The following is a 21,309-nucleotide window of genomic DNA, read 5'->3' as shown; positions in this document are numbered from 1 at the left end:
CTGAAGAGCAGGTGGTTGACTCCTGAGACACCTGCTCCACCGGGGGGCCTGAGTAAATATCAAAGACGCACCGGGAGATCGCTGTGCACCTGGCACGCACACAAACAAGACTGAAATGCATGATGGTGAGCAAACACACATGTTGTTTGTGTATTCATGCAAGCGTGCACCTATGTACACACACGCACGCAGACAAATCCAAACAGCACACTAAACACATCGCACATGAGAAGATCAAGGGGGAAAAGGGAATGCTACAAAGCCTAGTCCTGATTAGTAATCATTTCTCACAGCTTCTATTCCATGTAATATCCTCTCTTTCTCCAAAATACTATGTAAGCTGCGGATGGAGTCAGCTGCCTGGCCCTGAGACCTACTTTTCATGGTGGGAGTGAATATGAAGGAGCGAGAACTACAAAGCCTCCCAGACTTCTATCCGTACTTACCTTCCTTTGATCTGTCTCTGTGGGACTCCACCAACCCTGTCCTGGGCGAGGCACAGGGCCAGCACTCGAAGGAAGATGTGGAAGGAGTTGGCCGAGCGGTAGAGCTGGGTGTGTCCCGGGGAGTGGAGGGGAGAGGGGGAGCAGCAGCTGCGGGCCTGCTCCAACAGAGCCAGGGGCGTCTTGCACAAAGTGCCAATGCCAGACATCCCGAGCCAGGGAACGGTGAAGGAAGCACTCTGGGACAGAAAAGAATGTTAAATGTAACTGTACAGGCCTTGGTGATAACTTACAAGAAAAATGTGCCACATGACTTCTCTTTATTGCTGCATGATCAATTAAAGCAACCTTTTTCATAACATAATAAAGAATTAGAAGTGTGGAAAAAGCATCAAGTATGATGTTACTCATAAAAAACAACCTAAAAGATCACAGATAAAAAAAGAACCCCTTACTTTCTTACATATAGTAAAACTACAAGACATCTAGTGGAACATCCAAGACAATGAAATGAAAGAATATGACACATTGTGTCAAAAAGTGCCGGTAAGGTTAATTCATATTACGAAAAAGTCAGCTAAAGGTTGTCTGCTTGTAGGAGATAACGCTTAAAATGAGGCAACACATCAAGTTTGAGCAACTTTTGTCATCTGTATTACACCATCAGTGTCCACATGGTTTCCTCTGAAGGTCGGCCCTCACCAGGTTCTTGCTGTAGTAGTCCCAGAGGGTGGAGACGACGCTGGTGCTTGGCTCCCACAGCAGACAGAGACTGAGACAGCAGTGGACGTGCATCCTGACCTGCTCCTCGGCTAGACCTCCCTGTTATTATACACATACACACGATTACCACTAAAACTATATATTTTTATTTTTATTATGATGAGGTTAAAAATGAATTTTAACTAGAAGCAGTACTGACCTTGGGGTTACAGCTTAACTTGAGCAACTCCTCCACAAAAGTCCAATTATCGCCCAGATGTTTCTGTGAGTGCAGATAGAACAACATGACTAATTTGAAAACAATATAAAACAATATCTATTAAAGGGATAGGGATTAAGGGATTTCTTTGAGGTGGGGTTGTATCCTGTACTTATCCATAGTCATACCTGCAGTAGACGGCGGTTGGCACGCTCCCAGTTTGGATAACAGACAAGAATATCGGCACAAAAGCAAAGCAATGTACTGCTGTGGACGAGGGCAGCAGCGAAACATATTTAGACGCCTAAAAAAATCGTTAATATTGTATGCAATATTAAGAATATTTTCACTACTTTACCTTGCCGTCAGACAGCCCTTTCCAAGGGGAGCTGAAGACCTTATATTAATCCATGCTGTCTTCAAAGACACAGGACTCCTTGGTCAAAAAAACTAACCAATCGAAACAGCAGTAGACCAGCAACTACTGTGTTCTGCAATACTAAATTACCGTTTTTGTCAATGAAGTCCAGGGTCTCTGAAGAAAACATAGATGGATAGAACGGCTTCAGTTTCCTGTTGTTATCGCGGTGTGACGGAAAGATAAAGCAGTGAAAATATTCAAAATATAGTGTTCACTTTAACTCATAACCTTTGTTTTTCTTAAAGGCCTTTCCCCAAGTGTCTAATATATGTTTTGCTCCTGTGCCCGTATTCCTGCCTGCTTGTCCAAACTGGGGACATATGGATCGTCATCTACTTTAGGAAATACGGACTATGTTTAAGTACCTCATACAAACTCACTTCTAAAAAAATCCACATTACTGTCACCTGTAATCATATTTCAACCTACAGTAGACACAGCCAGCTATCAGAGTACCAGCTCTCTGATGATGAGGCACCATCATCATCAGTCTCACTCATTTCTACAAAAAGTCCTATATAATTTGTCTCTGATCACCAACATGTCTCATTTGGGCATCATTCTTCATGAGAGTGTCAAACCAACCCCTCCGATGAGAGGCAAAATGTCTTCAAAACCACAACTTCTGCAGAGAATTTTTGTCTTAAACATTTCAATACCTGGATGAACAAGAAGTACCTACATGCATTTTTAGTTTAAAAAAAAATAAAAAAATGCCAATACTGTGATCCTCTTACCTCGTACTGGAGAGTGCCATTCCGACTGTACTGGCCTAACATTGCGACATGAGTGACTAGCCACCATGTGAAACCCAGAGGGTCCTTACAGTGCGTGGGGAGGCCAATGAACTGCTCTGCTGCTGGCTTCCCTGAAACCAGGGGCCTCAACAAGGAGTTCATGTAGCTCCAGAAAGACTACGGGAAAACACATGTTGGTTGATTTAGTTTGGAGAGAGTCATCATCTATTGTGTGACTGAACGTTTTGATATTTGCCCCACCTGTGTGTGCAACACTTTATTCCTGTATTCCAGAAGGTGCATGAGCAGGACCCACAGCTCTTTGGTGCAGGAGCAGAGGTGGTGATGGATGCTCAGGGCCTCTGTAGGTCTCACCTACAAATCAACAGGATCCATTGAACATAGTGAGCTCCTAACTGCAGCTCTGTTCTACATAAATGCATGGTGTCTATCACTGATATGAAGATTGCACAAGCAGTTTGGTTAGAATTGTAATACTTAAAGTGATGATTGACATGCAAGAAATGTGGTTCATTATTATCATTATCATCCAGTACTTATGCCGTTTTAGAAGCTTCTCCACCCTAAAAAGGATAATCTTCTCAGGTGATGAACAGATGCCAAATTCATATTCTGTGTGTGCCATCTGCAGCTTACTTCCATTTTCTATCAACCAAGCACTAAATGTTGTAATGAACACATTTAATACCAGAATTGCAAGTTTTTTTTTAAGCTAAAAAAACAACCTAGAAATACTGCTGGTACATCTCAACGGTTAGATGCTAATGAGTTGTGGCCAGCCGCCCACCTTGCTGTATTTGCCCATGGCCAGACCAGTTAGGTCACACAGCACACTGCACAGGTGCTCTTCAAACAGACTGGTATCGGTCAGGTTCTCTCCCGTCAGGTTCACAAACTGGTGGGCGTACACCACCTGGCCTGAAGAGAAGAACAGGTAAAAATTACTAAAAGCCTGTTTCTATTATGACGCACAAATGAGCTGCAAGTCAGGAGGTTATTGCCCACTGCAATGCCACGTACCAGTCGGTGTACAATCATTCTCTGTAGCAGCATCTATGCAACCATTCCAAACCGTCATGTTATTACACAGTTTTCTTCCCATGATACGTTTAACAGTGTTTTCTAATGGATGGTTTCCAATACTACAGATACCATCAGTCCCTACACTACAACACAATACAAGTGACATATCACATTTCGATATCTTTAGTGTCTATTTCCTCTCCAAGCAGACACTTACCTTGCATCTTGTGGCCAAGTAGGTGAAGGATCTCCAAGACTGACCAGTGGATGTCAAGATGAAGGTGTAACAAATGCCAAGAGGGAGGAAAAAGCTGTAGGAAGAAAACATCACTAAAGTTAATAGTAGGACAATCACTTGAAAGTTTTTCCTTAAGTTAAAACAAGGTTCTGGGTGATGGGAACTCTTAATTAAGGGCTATAAAAAAAAACTGTGGGCATCTGAGTCATTCCTCTTAAAAAGCTTAACTTCACACACTTTTATTGCACCTGTTTCAAAGCCCTATCTCCTTTACTACTGATGCCTACGCATCACAAACACACACCTTTCCAGGGTTAGCTATAGTGAAGGCACTCTGAACGTTGGCTGGCAGGTCTTTGAGTCGTCCTATGAGGAGGGTGATGCCAAACAGCTCCTCCAGAAGCGCGGAGGGGAGCTGTGCCTCCAGCTCTTCATACGGGTGTAAGGGACCTGCATCTAGGGAGCTGGAGGGTTCCAGGTATCTGAACAGACACAAAAGGACGATGCATGTCCACATAAACAAACACAGTAAAAGCAGCAATAAAATATATAGACAGACATTTGAATCAGTGGTACGGGTGTTGACATGAAATGTGTAGAATTACCTGTGCAAGAAGACTTTGACATACTGAAGAAAAGAAACACACTGTTGTCTGAGGTCCTCGGCTTCATAGTGGAGGTTGCCTGCTTGACCTACAAAACACGAGGGATGTTGTGGGCAGTATTCCTAAATCTTATGTAAAACATGCCCACTGTAGCAGATATCAGGCATGACTCAAGCTCTCAAAATTGAGATAAACAATCTAATGCGTTAGCCATAGATGATTCATTATTGTGCTCACTTCAGAAAAGCAGACTATTACACCCCTATTTACATCTTTATTATTCGTCAATGTTGCTTTCTGAGTCATTCATACAAACCACATTATTTGCATCTAGGTTAGGTTGTATTCATATGGTCTTTGGCTAATAAGTCTTTATCCTATCATTTTTCTGGCTGATACTATGGCTACAGGTAAGACCAACTGCCCTTCAATTTAAAGGCCATGGCTTCAACCCACACTTAAGCCAACTTCATTTAAAGTTCATAACTTGAGACGTCTAAGAGAGCACATTCAACTTATTTTCAGATTGTTTTCCCCTTTCTAGATAAAATGGATGCTGAAACCCCCATCTGCATTTGATATTTTAAAACTAAACCACATGTAAATGTCCTGTTTACGTTGCAGGCATTATCTGACTGTCTGCCAATCTACATGAAGATTGGCAAACAGTCAGATATTAACACATAAGATGTCTGTTAATGTGGGCTGTGAATGATGGCTTACTGTGTTCACTTAATTCTGACAAAAAAAGTAAAGGTCTGATTATTAGCTGCAGTGTGAATAACATATGGCACAAGCTTACCGAAGTCATATGAGCTGGACTGCACCAAGGACTCCAGCCTGTAGACCTTTTGTCTGAAACAAAATGAAAGCAACTAAGAACAGTGACATCTATGTGAATGACCTATGGCACATAGTGATTCAAAACAAACATTGGTTATTTAGTAAAAAAGCTCAAGAAGGATTCCATTTCTTAGCTTTTGCTGCCATGGAAAATTGCATTCAGATTAGGGTGGTTTATAGCAACAAAAAAAACAAGACTAAAACTGGGTTTGTTTTTAAAGCAAAATTAACCAATTTTAGATTTTTGGCTTACCTGAACAGACCAAATAATGGCTTTGTGGATTCCACCAATGCTGTCTCTGTTACCCAGGGGACACCAAAGAGCTCCACTGTGTCTGTCTCATTCTCTGCAGGGGCCGGATCAAGACGCAACAGCAGCCTACAGAGCGGATACAGTCTGTTAAGACTTCATTTGCTAACGTTTTTCTTTCGGCCCCAGTACAATGAAAGTGATTGGAATTTAATTTGTTGTTCTCCAATCATCAAAATCTGAAATCAAAATTCAACAACACTGTATGCTTCCAGAAAAATGATGCAGTTCCTCAGGATAATCCACACATCTGTCAACAATTTTCATTGTGACAAATTCCTCTGGAACAGAAAAGGTCCTGTGGAAACTGTTAACCTCTAAATTGGAAAATATGTTTGTTAATTTGTGATTATGGTAAAAGGGACTGTACCGTTTCAGCGAGCCTCTTGCAGCGTATCCCTCTGTGGGAAGTGCTCCAGTGGGGTCCTCCTTTGTCACAGAACAGCAGAAGCATGGCGGTTGGGCTGGAGTCAGCTCACATAGGCTGTCTGCTGCGAATGGAGACACTGGTGGGGTAAGGGACTGGCTGAAGTCGTCTTCCATGCTGCTGCCAGTGCAGAATCAGTGTGATACTATAATGATAAAAACATTGTAGTGAGACAACACGTTGATTGAATCCCAAAACAGAAGTGATGTGTTGCATCAGGTGCAGACAACAGTGGCAGGCTTTTATCTGGAGAATATGGACTATATGAACTCAGATTAAACATACTATATGAAATGTACAGTATTAAACATAGCTAACGTTACAAGAACACACACAAAACCGCTGTCTATCTGAGATACGTTTGATTTCACTTAAACTCACCTGGAACATATGACAATTAATATTGCCTTGATTCAAAACTAGTCAGTAATAGCCACATGCTAGATATCATAGCAGGCTGCTTCAACAGTTTGTAAAATGTCAACTGTCTCTACGAGGTGTGTGTTTAAGTCGTCGCCTGTTATTAATGCGACATCCTGATTATGCCAGTGTTCACCAGCTGTATAGTACCGTAACGTTAACTTATATGCTTAATATGTTGAATGCAGTTAGCGTTAGCAGTATTTTCACACAATATGCCATGAAAGATGTACAAACCTTATATTTCCGCTTCTTATGCAATGTATTATCCCGTAAATTTAAAGCAAAGTCCGACGATTACGTTGCTGTCATGACTTCGTTGTTTGGGTTTTCGGTCTCTCCCGCGCGTCCACTCCGCGCATGCTCGTACTCGCGACGCGCCCACTGATTGGTCCGAAGTTCCACAGTGGGCGGAGCCTGTTGTACAGACCAGACACAGGACGAGAGGTCTCACTGCGACGTGCTTCCTCCGTCGCATTAGATCTCCAGGTAGCGGTGCTGTCTCCCAGTGTCTCTTTATTTATCGAGAGTTATTTTGTAAAAGAGCAAAGTAATATGTTCCACCCTCACAGCGACAAGCTCTCTTTCCACCCTCATTGAGATTAGTCTAACGTTAGTTCAACTGTCTTCTTGGTCTTTGTTATTATATCCGATAAAGACCTTAAAAGAAGCAAACGCGAGGAACACTGCGCAGTGTGTCTAAATGATTACCATTAAAACACACACTTATGCTAATAAAATGGTTTCACCGACCACAGCACCTGCTTCATGCCCCTTTTCTACAGCCTGTGTCAAAGTCACTTTGTCCCCTTCAGTGTCACTGCAGGGGTCCTGCCTGAATGAATACAAAATAACTCAAGTAGAATTTTATCCACGCTAACCCTAATTTCCATATGCAGATCTGTCTCTCCCAACAGTCCCTCTCGCCATCACACCATTTCTTGCATTCTAATGCATTCTCACATCTTTACAAAATCCCCCCCTTTCCGCCACACGCCGTGGATGTGCTCGTTTTTGTCGACTTACAGTTAGTTATTTCTGCACGTTTTGACTTGTCTACTGCGGAGATGCTTGATAGGTGCGGGGTTTTTTTTTTTTGCATGCTCTAAATTTGCACGTTATGTTACCGGGAGTCAGCGGAGACAATAAAAATGGACGCGTCGGGAGATTTGTTCCTTTACGATGCACCGACTACCCGCTCTGCCTTCAACGGGAGACTGCCCGTCTGTGTGAATGCTCTCTCTGTCGCCAGGAAGGGAAAGGTAAATGCTTTTTTTTTTTTTTTTTTTCTTCTGTCACCCATTCCATCCTTTCTAGGCACCGTAGTGCATGGAGGGGGTGAGGTTTGAACCTGTTTCATCCCCTCCCCTCGCCCTCAGCTATAGACTCGTTTCCTAGCTTTTGAAGAACCGGACCAGTTGCATGGTGGTTAGAAATTGTGGTTAGAATTTTTTGTTTAGAAATCTGGGCTAGAAAATAGTCCAAATCATATACACCTACACAGTGTTTCCCATTGCTGCCTAAGCAGAGGATGGACCTTTATCCTCATGAGACCTTTTGACTTGGGACTGTAGGGAAAGCACAGATGTATGTCATAACCTTAACGGTGGCTCTGTTACCTTCAGGTGCCCAGGTAAGCCGTGTCAGTGAGCCAGCATGAACATGCACACCTAAATGGAATGCAACCCATTGAGGTCACCAGCTCAGCATCAAAAAGGTGTTCAATGTCCTGCCCTGAAATGTGTGTCATAGCTATCACAGAGTCACAGTCTTTGGCTCCTATCCCTGACCCCCTAGATGGATCATGGGTTATGTTCACCCACAGAACAGTTTCTGGTAGGGGTTAACGCTGCATTTCTGCACTGTCAGCAGAATTGAACAAAAAAATATTCTGACTTGGGAGCATTTATGCATTTTTGAATTAGATTAATCGCAGCCTTTTTTGCAACTGGTTTGTTCACTCTTCTGTCCTCCTTTTTACCAAGTCGGGAGATGTAGGCGCTGTCAGAAATTCCCAATAAATCAGACTCTATGAATACAGCATTAATGCCTTGCTCAGGGACAATTCAGCATTGCATATATCCCAGTCTGAGATGTGAACCAGACTGTTGCAAACAAAAACACTTTGCCTAGAGTCCTCAGAGAATTGTTGGAAGGTTTTACCCTGTTTATTGTGTCGATTGGTGAGACAAAGACATATGTTCTGCTCCGGTGGGACGATAAAGTTCTATGCTATTCTATAGGGAATGCTTGCTAACATTGAGACTTGAACTCCAGTGAATGGACCTATACTGTTTGGCACCCATGCCCTTGCAACTTGCCCTGTGAGCATTAATGAACTGATATTTTACTGACACTTAAAAAAGTACTTCCATAAGTTCTGGTTGGGGTAATAATCTGGACAGTGTAAAATAATGTTATCCTATGACCGGCAGTTTGACCTCTGGAAATCCTGTACGATACAGTTCCACCATTAACTACCCCTCTTTAAGGAGTATAGTCAGAAGCATGTAATGACTTTGCATAATGAGTTACATTCTCTTTTTTTTTTTTTTTTCATCGTCTGCTTTCTAAAAGATCTCTGCATTGTACAGGGGAGAGTGCTAGTCCCTTTTATCTCCAGAAAAAAAAAAAAACCTTGTGGCTACAGTTTGATCAATTAAACTCCTGAAAGGCCCCCCCCTCCTTTCATTCCTCTGCCTGAGAGGAATATAAAGTTATCAGTCTTCCCAAGCGATATGAGGACGGAAATAAGTAGTTTGTCTATAAAAATGTCCAGGTACTTTATCAGCGTCCCAGAAGGCCCCGAGGCCCCGAGGCCCTGACACTGTTCAATGTGGCTCCGTGCTCCAGTCTCATGTGCTCTCCCTCCCTCCCTCCCTCCCTCCATCCACTCTCTCCCTGTCTACTCCATCTCTGCCCGGGGCCTGCTCCTCGCTGGGTGGGGTGTACGCTGCCGGCCCTGCCCCTCCAGTGGGATTGACTGGGGCCCGAGCCCCAAGTGAGGTTATCGATTTCAATCAGTGGCTGGGGAGATTGGAGCTGAATGATGCTGTAGACTTTAAACGGTGGTCAGCTGCACTGTTTGTTGTTTGCAGGGGGGGGTGGGATTGCTGCAGGAGGAGGCACTTTGCTTTTGAAGGGAAGTCAGATAAACATACAAACAGAATTATATATAAAGTGAGAGATCTTAATCTTCTAGTTTGGAGTTCCACTGTGTGTCAGCGGGTGTTTTTGGCAGTAAAACGGCCAAAGTAGACCCAAAAAGTACAATGAGTTCAGACAATAGATTTCATGCTAACAATGATGTAGGGCTACAACTTACTATTATTTTCATTATCAATTAATCTGTTAATTGTATTTGCAATTAATCGATTTAATGTCGGAGTGTCTGTTTGCGTCCGGGTGAGAATAGTCACACAACAACTGTTCGGCTATTAACACGCGGCCAAGTTGGACATTCAACTAAATTTTGCTTTAGTTAGCTAGGCAAAAGTCTTCTATCAGAAATACCTTACTTGAAGATATATTTACTAGTAGTAGTAAAGTATAAAGAGCGACAAAGTATGTATAGTGAGTGGGTTCTGGTGGATTAATGGGTCAAACTCAGGACTGTCAGCCTGGAGACAGGGATTTGATGATCATGAAAACTCTATTTTTACACTAAATTGAATTATTATTTTCAGTTTGTTTAGGTTTATGCAACCAAAATACCTGGAGAGGTTTTGAAAGAATATACAAAGCCTACAGTAGGTTATTATACCCATACAGTATATAATGTTTGCCTGTGTCGAGTGCAAATACCATTATTGTCTACGGACACCTGGATGCTTATAGCATCTGCCTTTATTTAATTTTTTTGTAAAATGTCAGATGATGGTAAAAACAATGTCCCTAGTTTCCATTTTCAAATTACTGGTTTTGTCTGACCATCAGTCCAAAACCCTAAAATATATTTCTTAATATCATTACAGCCTTGCACAGAAACAGCACACGTTTACATTTGCGAAGCTGGAACCACAGAATTTTAAGCACTTCTGCTTTAAACGTGATTTAAACAACTAAAAGACGATCAGAAAAGTAACTTGCCAAGGAATTTTTCTGCCAATTGACTAATCGATTAATCCACTAATAGTGCAGCTCTAATTAGATGCAGTCTTTTAGTGTTTAGGAGCTGTGTGTACATATGTAAAACAACCGGCTGAACACATTAAGTAACATAATTGCTGTCCTAATCACATTCAGTACAAACTAATGTATATATAAAGACCGTGACCAACCTCACGGATCAACAGCAAATGTGAGTTGCGTAATCCGGGGGAAGGAGTGGGAGCGTTAGCAATTACTGTTCTTCAATACTGCATTATTCTACTGTGCATTGGGTGTTTTTTCTTGTTGAGTAGATACTGAGAAGACTGAGGTGACAACTTTTTGTACCATCATGGTTCATAGGAAAGGCACCGGCATAAAGAAAGGACTGATAAAGTTCCTGTTTTGCTTAAAGAGGGAAGTTAGTTCACACAATGAAAGCGCCGCTGCTTTTCTGCTCTCAGAAGCATTTGCATCAAGGCCAGGAGATTAAACGTGTGGGTTGGGAACTGGAGAGAGTGTGCTGTCTCGCTCGGGGCCCCCCCCGATGCCAGAGTTCTAGCTTTTTCATCGGCACTGGGTGAAAGACTTCTCCTGGACGTTCCACTCTCTGTGGCTACAGGTGGGTGGTTGACAAGCTGTAGGTGGCAGCCGCTGTGGATTTCACGAAGAAGTACAGAGGAGTTGGCTGTGGGCAAATTGCTTCACAATTGCCAATGTTCAATACTCTGCGCTGAGATGCCGAATCCCACACTCTGTAAACTCATTTGTGCAGTGAGATGGCTTTTAGAGTGTTATGGTAATATTTTAAATCGTAGGTGTTTGTGTTTTTCTAATATAGATATTCATAATGCGAGTTTTTAGACTTTGATATGAACAACCAATGGAGAGCGAGGGTATCCAGTGGGATATCGAATAGTGTTGTTTATCAGCTTACAAAAAGAAAATGATCTAAAGCTGAAAAATGAATGTGCAACTATTTTGATTATTGTAATTGTTTATCTTTTTTTTTTTTCAAGAAAAAATGCCCAACAGTTTCCAGTTCCAGCGAATCAAGTGTGAGAGTTTGATGCATTTTTTTGTAAAATATGATTCATTATTTTTGGAAATTTGGACTAAAATAGCTAGAATAGCTAGAATATGTCACATTCTTTTCACTATTTTCTGACTTGACAATATAAAAATGTATTAATCAAACGTAATCAGCAGAACAATTGAAAATGGAATCATCATTAGTTGCCGCCCTACTGACATGCTTCTCTTCCCTGTGTGATGCCTGTTCACATCAGTGTTATGGATGGCTTTCATTAGGGTGTCACGCTAGTTTTACTTCTTAAAACACACTCTTAACATCATAATGCAATGCAGGAATGTCTGGCATAGTGTCCCAGAACCTACTTTATTCACATGAATTTGTAAAAAAGTTAATTAAATGCATTTTGCAGTCATTTTCTCACCTATCTTTATTTTTAAAGGCTCCATGTTCGGTGCAGTCCTGCTGGTGCTTGGCTGCCTGCTGCAGAGGAATCTAGTGACCACAGAGGGGCATCATGGGACCAACCGGCATGTCTTCTTCTACGCAGTGCAAATGGACGGAGGCACTGGAGCCGCCAGAGCTCTGGCCGAGCAGCACGCACTGGAGTTCATACAGCGGGTCAGTGCATGTTTAAAAAAACCCTGTTGTTGCCTCCACGTGTGGGCCTCAGTTTTACATTTTCAAAATCCGGTTACTGCTATTTTTTTTTATTTTTTTTAAGAGCTGCCAAAGTGCTGACTGCTGTATCCTATTTGAGGGATATCTGACTTTCATCAAATTACAGCAGCGTTTCTGAATATTTCATATCTGATCAAAGACACATAGAGTAGACCGTCCACACACACACACACACACACATATGGAAAGACACATACATGCACTCAGATGGGCACACAAGTGCACGTATACACACACTTCTATCTAGCCATTCTTAGTTTACGCCTGTGAGAAGCTCCTATATGTGGAGCAGGCTTTGGAGATGATTGGGTCTTTACCTATTTGCCTGAGTCTTAATCTGTCATGCTGAAATCTTTCCATTTGTCAGACTACTACATGTGATTTATCCACATCAATACTTTAAAGGTTACTTTGGTTATTGAGTCTGAAAGTGTGTCAGCTCCCTTAAAAAAAGAAATGTTCTTGGCTGCAATAAGAAAAAATAAGGGCTCAGAGCACGCCTTGGTTAGGTGGAGAAATGTTGTAAGAGGGAGTTCAAAGAGGCTTTTCAAGGGCATAATATATTTTGAAATGAACTTCTTCTGATTCTCTTTTATGAAAGATTCACAGTCAGAAAGATTTAAAAGGTAAGAGCCCTTATGAATTGACATCCATTCCCGCTGTGCTCTGTTAGATTCAGGATTTTGGAAGGAGATTCTTTTATCAACACAGATTCTTAGAATAAAACAACTATTTGATTAAAACATTTATGTAAGCAATCCATCATGAAACTTTCAGATGGACAAGCAACCATGTACTGTAAATGTCTGACCGGAAATACAGTCAGGATGAGTCATAAGATGCATTAAAAAGCATATGGACGGTCCCATTTTAAACTCGAGAGCACAGACCTCAGCCAAGGCCGTGCCCTATCTCCCAATGTTGACTAAGGGAATAATATTTTGTGTTTCTGCTCTGTGATTTGGATCTGCTTTAAAATTGAATGTGTTCTTCCTTGGCTCATGCTACACCCTTCCAGCAAGTTTCCTGAAAATCACGTCAGTAGTTTTTCCGTAGTCTGCTTATTAACAAACCAACTTGAGCAGCAATCGAAGAGCACACACATCTGTCGAGGTTGTTTCTATAAGTGAAAAACAAAACATGTATCGCCCCGTAATATGGATCCAGTCCAAAATTGAACGGGGTTGCTCCTTGGCCCATGCTTTACCCTTCCACCAAGTTGGTTTTTCAGTAATTCTGCTGACAAACAAACCAACAAAATAAAACAAACGAACCGAAAACATAACTTCCTTGGGTAATGAGGAAATTAAAATATTGGATATCTTGAATTCTAATTGTAATGTATTTGATTTTCCTAGTTTTGTTTATAATTGGTTGCAGATAAAGCCCTACAGGTGAGAGATCTCGGAAAACCTCACATTACACCACACCCACTGTTTTCAAGAGTCCCCATAAAAAGGATTTGCTCGTACTTCATTCATTTAAAGCGTATTGCACTACTGTTCTTTGGCGGCAGATGCACATTCCTCCATCGATTGCGCTCACGGCACGCAATCAAAAAAACTGTGATTTGAAGTTATTGATAAGTGATACTGGAGGTGTGTGTGTGTGTGTTTTGACATGATTGATAAGAGTTGGAGGGAGGGTCCACCGGCCTGGTGTGAGGCTGCGTGCAGCGCTGGCCCTGGGGAACAGGGGGGACGCAAGCTCATTTCAACCTTGGCCCTGCTGCCTCTGCTGCCTCTGCTGCCTCTGCTGCTGCTGCCTGGATCATGAATAAAACATCTCTTTGACCTTTATCAGGAGTGTATTGGACAGTCCACCCCCGTCTCTGTCTTCCCCTCTGCCTGTCTCGCTCTCATTGTCCCTCATGTATGCACACAAACACCTCTGCCTCACCCTGCATTGTTTTCTGCTATTTTATACACCACTGATAGTCCCATGATGCAGTGACCATTTGTAATCACCAATACAAAAGCTAAAACATTATGTCATATGCATATAGTTATGTTTATACGCGGCGCTATGACACTATGTTGTTTTGTTAGTTTATTTTCAGATTTTATATTTGCGATATTGTGCAACAATCCTGTAGCGGTGTAGATTCTGTAGTAATCCACTGTCAAGGATATGTAGTATGTGTGTTAATAATATCGTGTGTTAATAATACACCCCACCCAGACCCAACGTATCCTGAGAAGAGCCTCAAACAACCCCCACGTTCACGATCCCCCCAGGTCCAATCTGCCGGCTGGTTTTCTTCTACCTGTCTGTCGCCAGAGGCTGATGCTAAATGTCACTGACACCGAATCCCCTTTGTTAAGTCAAACCTATTGTAAATATAGTAATATCAAGGAGAAGCCAGCTCTTGACAATTTGCTGTGATGTGTGTGTATATATATATATATATATCTTTTTTTTTAAAACATTGAAGTGGAATGAAAAAGTCTGACAAGCCCCTGCGCCAGCTCGGGAGGATTCCAGTGGTAATGCCGCATGAGCGGAATGGGAATCAAATGTCTCCGTGCTGGCACTCAACATACTGTTGGTCTCTTTGATTTAGTGTTCAGCATCCAGGAAAATGTCATCTCGTCTCGCCATTGCGCAGACTTGACATATCCATTTTGCAACTCTGAAATACAGAGGAAAAACAAAGCGAAATACCCGCAATGATGTCTTCATGCCACACGGACAGATTTTTTTTTTTGCAGGTGTCTCTTTGGTAGCAGACGCACCGAAGCCTTTCCTGTCGCTCTTTATGATTCCTAAAAGCGTCAGAGATTGAGTTTATCCGTCCACGTTTATCTTTCACTTGTCTTACACCTTGCTCATTTAGAAATGTTTAAAGACGGCTTATAGTTTTTCAACGATCCTTTTTATTTATTTCTTTTAAATTGGAGGGTAAATCGGCTCATTCCCAGTGATTCAGTGAAACATGGTAACATTTGAATTAAGAAACAAACACAGCAAACGCAGCGCACCCAGGAAGCTCGTAATTATTACTGCTGTGTGGCAGCACAGACGTGGATTCAAAGATTACTGTCATACAATGGGGAGTCTCATCTCCAGCCAAGGATGTGGTGGTTTAATGCAATCATTATGAGCCACAGAGAAAAGAGATGCTCTGACTAGGCAGGTAATGGCAGCCATTACAGGTGCAGGGTTTCTCACACAATGACAAAGAAAAAAAGAACCTGATCGCTATCTAAAATAGATGATTTTCTGTTTCACTTTACGCCTGCACAGAACAACAGCACAGCGACTTGATATTACACGCTGATTAAAAAAAAAAGAAAAGAAGCTTGCAGGCTTACTTACAATACAGCCGACCCAGTTTTAAATTACATCACATGATACTGCATTGTTTACAGGTCTTATTTCTTGCTTACTTAAGAGTTTGTAAATCCGATTAGAGGCAGATTAGGTCTATGCATTGCATTGTTTTTATTTTAGCTGAGATCACTGCTTTAAGAATTAAGTGCCTGTGTGTGTGTGTGTGTGTGTGTGTGTGTGTGTGTGTGTGTGTGTGTGTGTGTGTGTGTGTGTGTGTGTGTGTGTGTGTGTGTGTGTGTGTGTGTGTGTGTGTGTGTGTGTGTGTGTGTGTGTGTGTGCAACCGTGCAGGGTTTTTGTTTTGAACTCTGACACCAGGAAGTCCCTGGTCTCCAACCAATGGTGAAAGGCCTTCCCAGATTCCCCATCTCTCCAGTGAGGTGGAATACTGCTGGCAGATTACCATATCATTACCATATCATTAGCATAACATTACCGCGCCACAGCTTGGCTTGCTGTCTGCGGACGTGCTATCAGCTCATCGAGAGATTCAATCCCCAATCCGCTCCGTGCCTCCCCCCCCCCCCCCACCCCCCACACCCCTTCCCCTCCCCTCCCCTCCCCTCCCCTCCCCTCATCTCCCCTCTGTACTCACGAGGTGTGTTTTCCATCTGAGCAAAGCAGATGTAATTGAGGTAGAGCACTGGATTTACCGTCTAAATGAAATCACGCAAACGCTTCGCGATCAGCCGCAGCACACATTCACAGAGCTTCTCCTCTGGAACCTTGTAGCTCCGCACCCAATTCAGAATTTCTAATACCCCCCTTAGAAATGGCCTCAGTCAGATGCTAAACTATGTCAAGCCTTACTCCGGATGGATTACTCCAGGCTGTTATGTTTCGGCCATGTGTGTGTACGTGTTTGTGTATGTGCGTCTGGCAAAAAAAAGACCAATGTGCCACCACCATCTTCTCCCTCGCCTCTTCCTCTCCCTTTTCTGTACCGCGGGGCACCCAGGGCCGCGGAGAGGGACACCAATTCCTCTAATGGTTGGAGGAGAGGGCCCATTCCATTAGTCAGGGGGCCCAGAGTTCACTGCTGCTCCTCGGCGCGGGCAGGGCGGAGAGCGAGCGAAATGGAAGGCAGGTCTTGGCCGGGGGCAACACAGAGGGCAACGCTGCACCAGCTGCATGCTGGGAAATGCAGCACTTTTATTTATTTTTTTTCCTCTCTTCCCCCATCTCAACTCCTTCTCTCCCTATTTCAATTTTCCTCCTGCAAGTACACATGCACACACCTTGGGCAAATAGCATGCACCACACACATACACACACACACGCACACGCACGCACAATAACGGTCTGACTTCCTCTCACCCGCTTTTGTCCCCAATTTTAATTCATTCCAGTAAGCTTTTCTCCATTTTCCTTATCTCTTTCTCTCTCCATCACACACTCATTCACTCACGGCTATCTCCATCTCTTTCATTTTTCTCTCTCTCTCTCTCTCTCTCTCTCTCTCTGCTTACCGCCGCCCCCCCCTCTCCATCCTCGCTCATGCCTCACTCTCATTTGTAAATGGAGAGAGGACTTGACTGAGGAATGTGTGGAGGAGATGTGGTTTCCCTCCCAGGTGGGAAACTCTGGCGGGAGAAGAAGAAGAAGAAGAAGAAGGAGAGGGGGGTGAAGAGGAGGAGGAGGAGGAGGAGGGGAGCAGAAATTACGCTACCACTCCCTCTCTTCCCCTTTCCTCTCTCTCTCCCTGGGCTGAGATGATGTATGGCTGCAAAGGCCACATGTTGGCCGTGTGATGGATTAAAGCACTTTGTAGGAAAATTACTGAGAGCGCCTCAGCACACCCGAGTCTAGCCCTTAATAAAACTCTCTTCAATATTGAAATGGAGAGAGAGATAGGGAAATAGAGAGAGTGAGATAAAGAAGATAAAGGAAGATGGTGGACGAGAGCAGCGAGTGGTGGTAGAAGCGCACAAACACGCTCACATACAATACTCTTATGTGTGATATGCAATATTGAGAAATATTGTAAAAAAGCACGTTTTATAGCTTTACTGTGGGATTTTACTACCAGTATTTGTTTGGAGTGGGTTTATAAAAAGAGCTTAGAAAGTGAAGGAAAACCAGATTTTACGAGGTTGTTGTCTATTATAAGCTTTGTAGATGAACTTTTTGACATTTTGACCCAAAGTATGAAGCTAGCAAAGTTTTGAAAACGACCCAGAATCCAGTCCATACCTGTTAAATGTGACAATGGACTGCAGCTTCAGTTTTCATTCAAAAGGAGAATTATATTTCAGGGTTCAATTAGTTGAATTTAGTAAGCCAGTTTATATAACAAGTGCATTGCCCGTGCAAAACATGCTTGTTCCGAACCGGCCGGATGCTTGAACTGTGGTGTTGCAGCTTTCAGTTATCTTGAGAACAAAAGCCTTACTCCTGCTGCTGCACTGCCAAGTGCAAAGTACATCGAAAGAACGGCTCTCAAACAGTCAGTCAGTTGGAGATTTCTTGCTTTTATAGTTAGATACTCAACTAATTCCCACATGATGACATCACATTGACACATCCACTGTAAAACACATATTAAACATGACAACTATGTCAATCATCAATCATTTCAAGCAAAGATTCCACACATTCGGTAGTTCCAGAATTTGCTTCTTTTCTCTGTCATATGTGATAGCAGATTGGGTCAAGAGGACAGTCCTCTACCAAAACATATTCAGACTTTTTTTTTGACATTTCAAACTAATCAATGAATCCAGATAATAAATAATAATAATAATGATTTGTTACACCCGTTGATGACCACCAGTTCATTTTGGATGTCATTAACTGGCATCCCCCCCCCCTTTTCATTCTTTTTTCTTTATTTACTTTGTTAATCAGAGGTTTGATCCTTGTTGTTGTAGGTGGGATAGAGTTGTGATAAAGTGGAATTTTAAACTAAAATTTAAACTCTGTATTTGTGACTTGAATGTGGACGGTAGAACCCCTCACGTCTCCTCCCATCTCCTGCATTTCCTGCCAATACTGTAACCAACAAGGCTTAACCGCTCACCCCATTTAGCCCCTAGCATCCCCCTCCATCACCCAGCCCTCCTCCCATCCCTCCTTTCTGCTTCTCCATGTTTGGGGCTGTGGAGGCCACAGCTCCTGTAGGGCTGTTAGTATACACACCAGCTGCTGTTTTCTCCATAGGGTGGGCTGCCTCACGTGGCTCTCCCACACTGCTTCAATGACTCTTGATGTCTGTGTTTGTTTTTGTTTATCCTTCATGCTTTTCCCTTCCATCCCTCCCTCCATCTCTGTTGCTCTCTCCTCTCTCTGTTCTGGCTGTTGGAGGCCGTCAGCAGCAGCGGGTTATGCTTCCTGTGGATGCTTCAGCACTGAGTCCCACTCTGCTGAACTGATGATCAGATGCTGGAGAACAAATCAGGCTTTAGGCCTTTACACACTAGGGGTTTAATTCACACATCAATATGTTTCTTTAAAAATGATGTTATTGTAATGAATACCTTCACACAGAACAAGAATATTACGTGGCAAAAAACAATATATATATTTTCTTCTGGAAAGAGGTTGTGTGGATTAGACATATTCATTACGCACACTATAGTGTTCAACAAAAGAAAGGCTAATCCGAACCAAGATAGCAAAGTTTATTCCTCCTTTTATCCTTGACAAAGACAGCGCAGGACAGATCCACTCCTTCTCATCTTACATTTTAAAATAAAAACCCTAGACATATTCAACTGTTTACCTCAGGTAACTCATTTTCGCTCTGAGGTTTTAGCTAAAAGGAAACTTTAGATCCCAGTAGCTGGTCCCTATACCTGTAATAATCTGTTGGAACCTTTTTCTTGAAAAACTGTTGCAACTGCTGCAGAATTCTCATCCCCGCCAGTATAATTAGTTTTGATGCAAAATATTAACAGGTGAGTATTAAGCCTTTTTGTGTGTTTTTTTATTTGTCACCCCCTATAACAGTAAACAGATGAGTTCACTTGTCAGTGGTGTTTTACTGTTAGTTCTTGTGTTTTTAGATTAAAAACATTTCCCATAAACCTTGCTGCTTCAATGAATAGTAAGAGTGAGAAAGAAAAAATATAAAACTAGAATAACAGTTAAGTTATGAAATACCATAAATAAATAAATGACTTAATAATGGATTTTATAATACGTTGTATAAGTGGGTGGGCATGAAAGGTGATGGACAAATAGCTGGTATAATGACAAGTGGAAAAAAGGTATGTTTATGTAATGGGTGAGTAGGCTTATATGTGCACATTTGCAAAAATAGAGAATAATAAAAACACTTAAAAAGAAACACCTAATACTACTACTACTACAACTAATAATAATAATAAAATCATTATGGCAATAAGGTGAAAACATATTAACATGAAGACGTTCAATTTAGGAAAATTACATATTAATAATTTATATTATTTATTTATGTATTTGTTTGGAAGCAAAACAACCATTAAAGATAACACTGAAATGTATAACCGTATAAAGTTGTTATTAGGAACTTACTACACTGAGCAGAATTAGCATTTATCTTGAATGGTTTTATTCCAAAATGTGCTCTCCTTTTTAGCTCTTTTTTGGTCTCAACTATCTCTGGAGGGAGATTTCAGTCTCTTAAGCTGCTAAATACCCCCGTGTTTTCATCAGCTAGCTGCTAACTTAGTCCGTCAGGCATTCGGTGCAAGGCAGGTAAGTTTCTCTTTAATATTGTACATAGAAGTATACTAAGAAAATCAGATGAAGTTAGCAATGGAATCACTTTCAGCTCTGCTAACTGGTATCATATGAAGTAAATGATTCATTGTTTACAAAAATAGGTGAACATTGTGTCTAAATGCATCAGACTTTTAATGCGGAGTTTGGCAGATTGGCCTTCAGCAAAGTTGATTTAAAAAGGTAAAAGGAGCTTCAAACAATTCTCATAAATCATCAGAAAGCTTCATATCAAATCCCAATTTTAATGTCTTTTAACAAACAAAAAAGAACTTAACAGAAAATAAGAGGCACAAACTAAACAAAATGTTAAAAAAAAACAGACATTAAGGAACAAAAGATAAAACACGTAGATCACAATAACTCTTATTGAACAGGTGTGACTCACGGTGCCTTAAATCTGCTTTTTCCTTCAAGTGAGTTGTTTTGAATTGTGATGCTTGGGTCTTTCAATCATATGCTGTGCAGTATGATAATCTGATTCGACACTTGAAGAGGGAGCAAAGGCATTTATTATCCTTTGGAATCAATAACAAACTGGTGAAGAAAAATGTGGAATAACAAAATTTATTTTTGAGAAATCACTGACACATTGACAACACATGACAAAAATGCTACCTGACATAATGGGGAAACTGCACTATAAAATCATCTGGCAATTTCATTTCCATCAACGGGCTCCTGTGATGAGCTTTTACAGTTAAATGAACATCAAACACTTGCTTAAATTATTTTTCAATCCAGTTTTATGGGGTCAAATAAAAACTAGTTCTCTGTTTAGGTGGGCTTGCCCAATTTTTTTTTTTTTTAAATCTTGATCGTCTTGTTCCTCAGGCTGCACATTAGGTAGATGCTAAAACAAAATAAAAAAGCCACTATGGGATAATTAAAATTCTGTTCTGTAATTGATTAATCTATTACTCTTCTTTGTCTACGCTCTGACTTCCAACTCCATGCAAATATTTACTCCTTATGGGAGCTTTTTTTATCAGTGGTACCTCTCAGCAGTGGTAGCCTAATCTGCAGCTGATCCAATTCGCAGATTTTTTGTATTTTTTTTG

The 21,309-nt window shown here is 41.7% G+C and overlaps 2 protein-coding genes across 2 annotated transcripts in view; one reads left to right on the top strand and one right to left on the bottom strand.

Annotated features, from left to right (window-relative positions):
* mms22l (MMS22-like, DNA repair protein) overlaps positions 1-6,738 on the bottom strand; it is a 19,186-nt gene extending 12,448 nt beyond the window's left edge. The window contains exons 1-13 of the mRNA XM_054621265.1: positions 6,648-6,738; positions 5,934-6,135; positions 5,507-5,632; positions 5,213-5,265; positions 4,411-4,498; positions 4,110-4,287; positions 3,785-3,878; positions 3,332-3,462; positions 2,785-2,898; positions 2,524-2,700; positions 1,366-1,428; positions 1,146-1,265; positions 447-682 (exon numbers count right to left, since the gene is read on the bottom strand). Of these exons, the coding sequence (XP_054477240.1) occupies positions 447-682; positions 1,146-1,265; positions 1,366-1,428; positions 2,524-2,700; positions 2,785-2,898; positions 3,332-3,462; positions 3,785-3,878; positions 4,110-4,287; positions 4,411-4,498; positions 5,213-5,265; positions 5,507-5,632; positions 5,934-6,106 (1,553 nt within the window). The 5' untranslated portion in view covers positions 6,107-6,135; positions 6,648-6,738. The remainder of the gene's footprint in view (positions 1-446; positions 683-1,145; positions 1,266-1,365; positions 1,429-2,523; positions 2,701-2,784; positions 2,899-3,331; positions 3,463-3,784; positions 3,879-4,109; positions 4,288-4,410; positions 4,499-5,212; positions 5,266-5,506; positions 5,633-5,933; positions 6,136-6,647) is intronic.
* Positions 6,739-6,762: 24 nt separating this feature from the next.
* The window catches only part of LOC129109234 (neuroendocrine convertase 2-like), a 162,069-nt gene continuing 147,522 nt past the window's right edge, over positions 6,763-21,309 (top strand). The window contains 3 exon segments of the mRNA XM_054621256.1: positions 6,763-6,825; positions 6,828-6,899; positions 11,975-12,153. Of these exon segments, the coding sequence (XP_054477231.1) occupies positions 6,771-6,825; positions 6,828-6,899; positions 11,975-12,153 (306 nt within the window). The 5' untranslated portion in view covers positions 6,763-6,770.

This window comes from Anoplopoma fimbria, chromosome 20 (genome assembly GCF_027596085.1).
Source record: "Anoplopoma fimbria isolate UVic2021 breed Golden Eagle Sablefish chromosome 20, Afim_UVic_2022, whole genome shotgun sequence".
Taxonomy (NCBI): domain Eukaryota; kingdom Metazoa; phylum Chordata; class Actinopteri; order Perciformes; family Anoplopomatidae; genus Anoplopoma; species Anoplopoma fimbria.
Note: the sequence above shows the minus strand (reverse complement) of the source record. Positions and strands in the feature narration are given on the sequence as shown.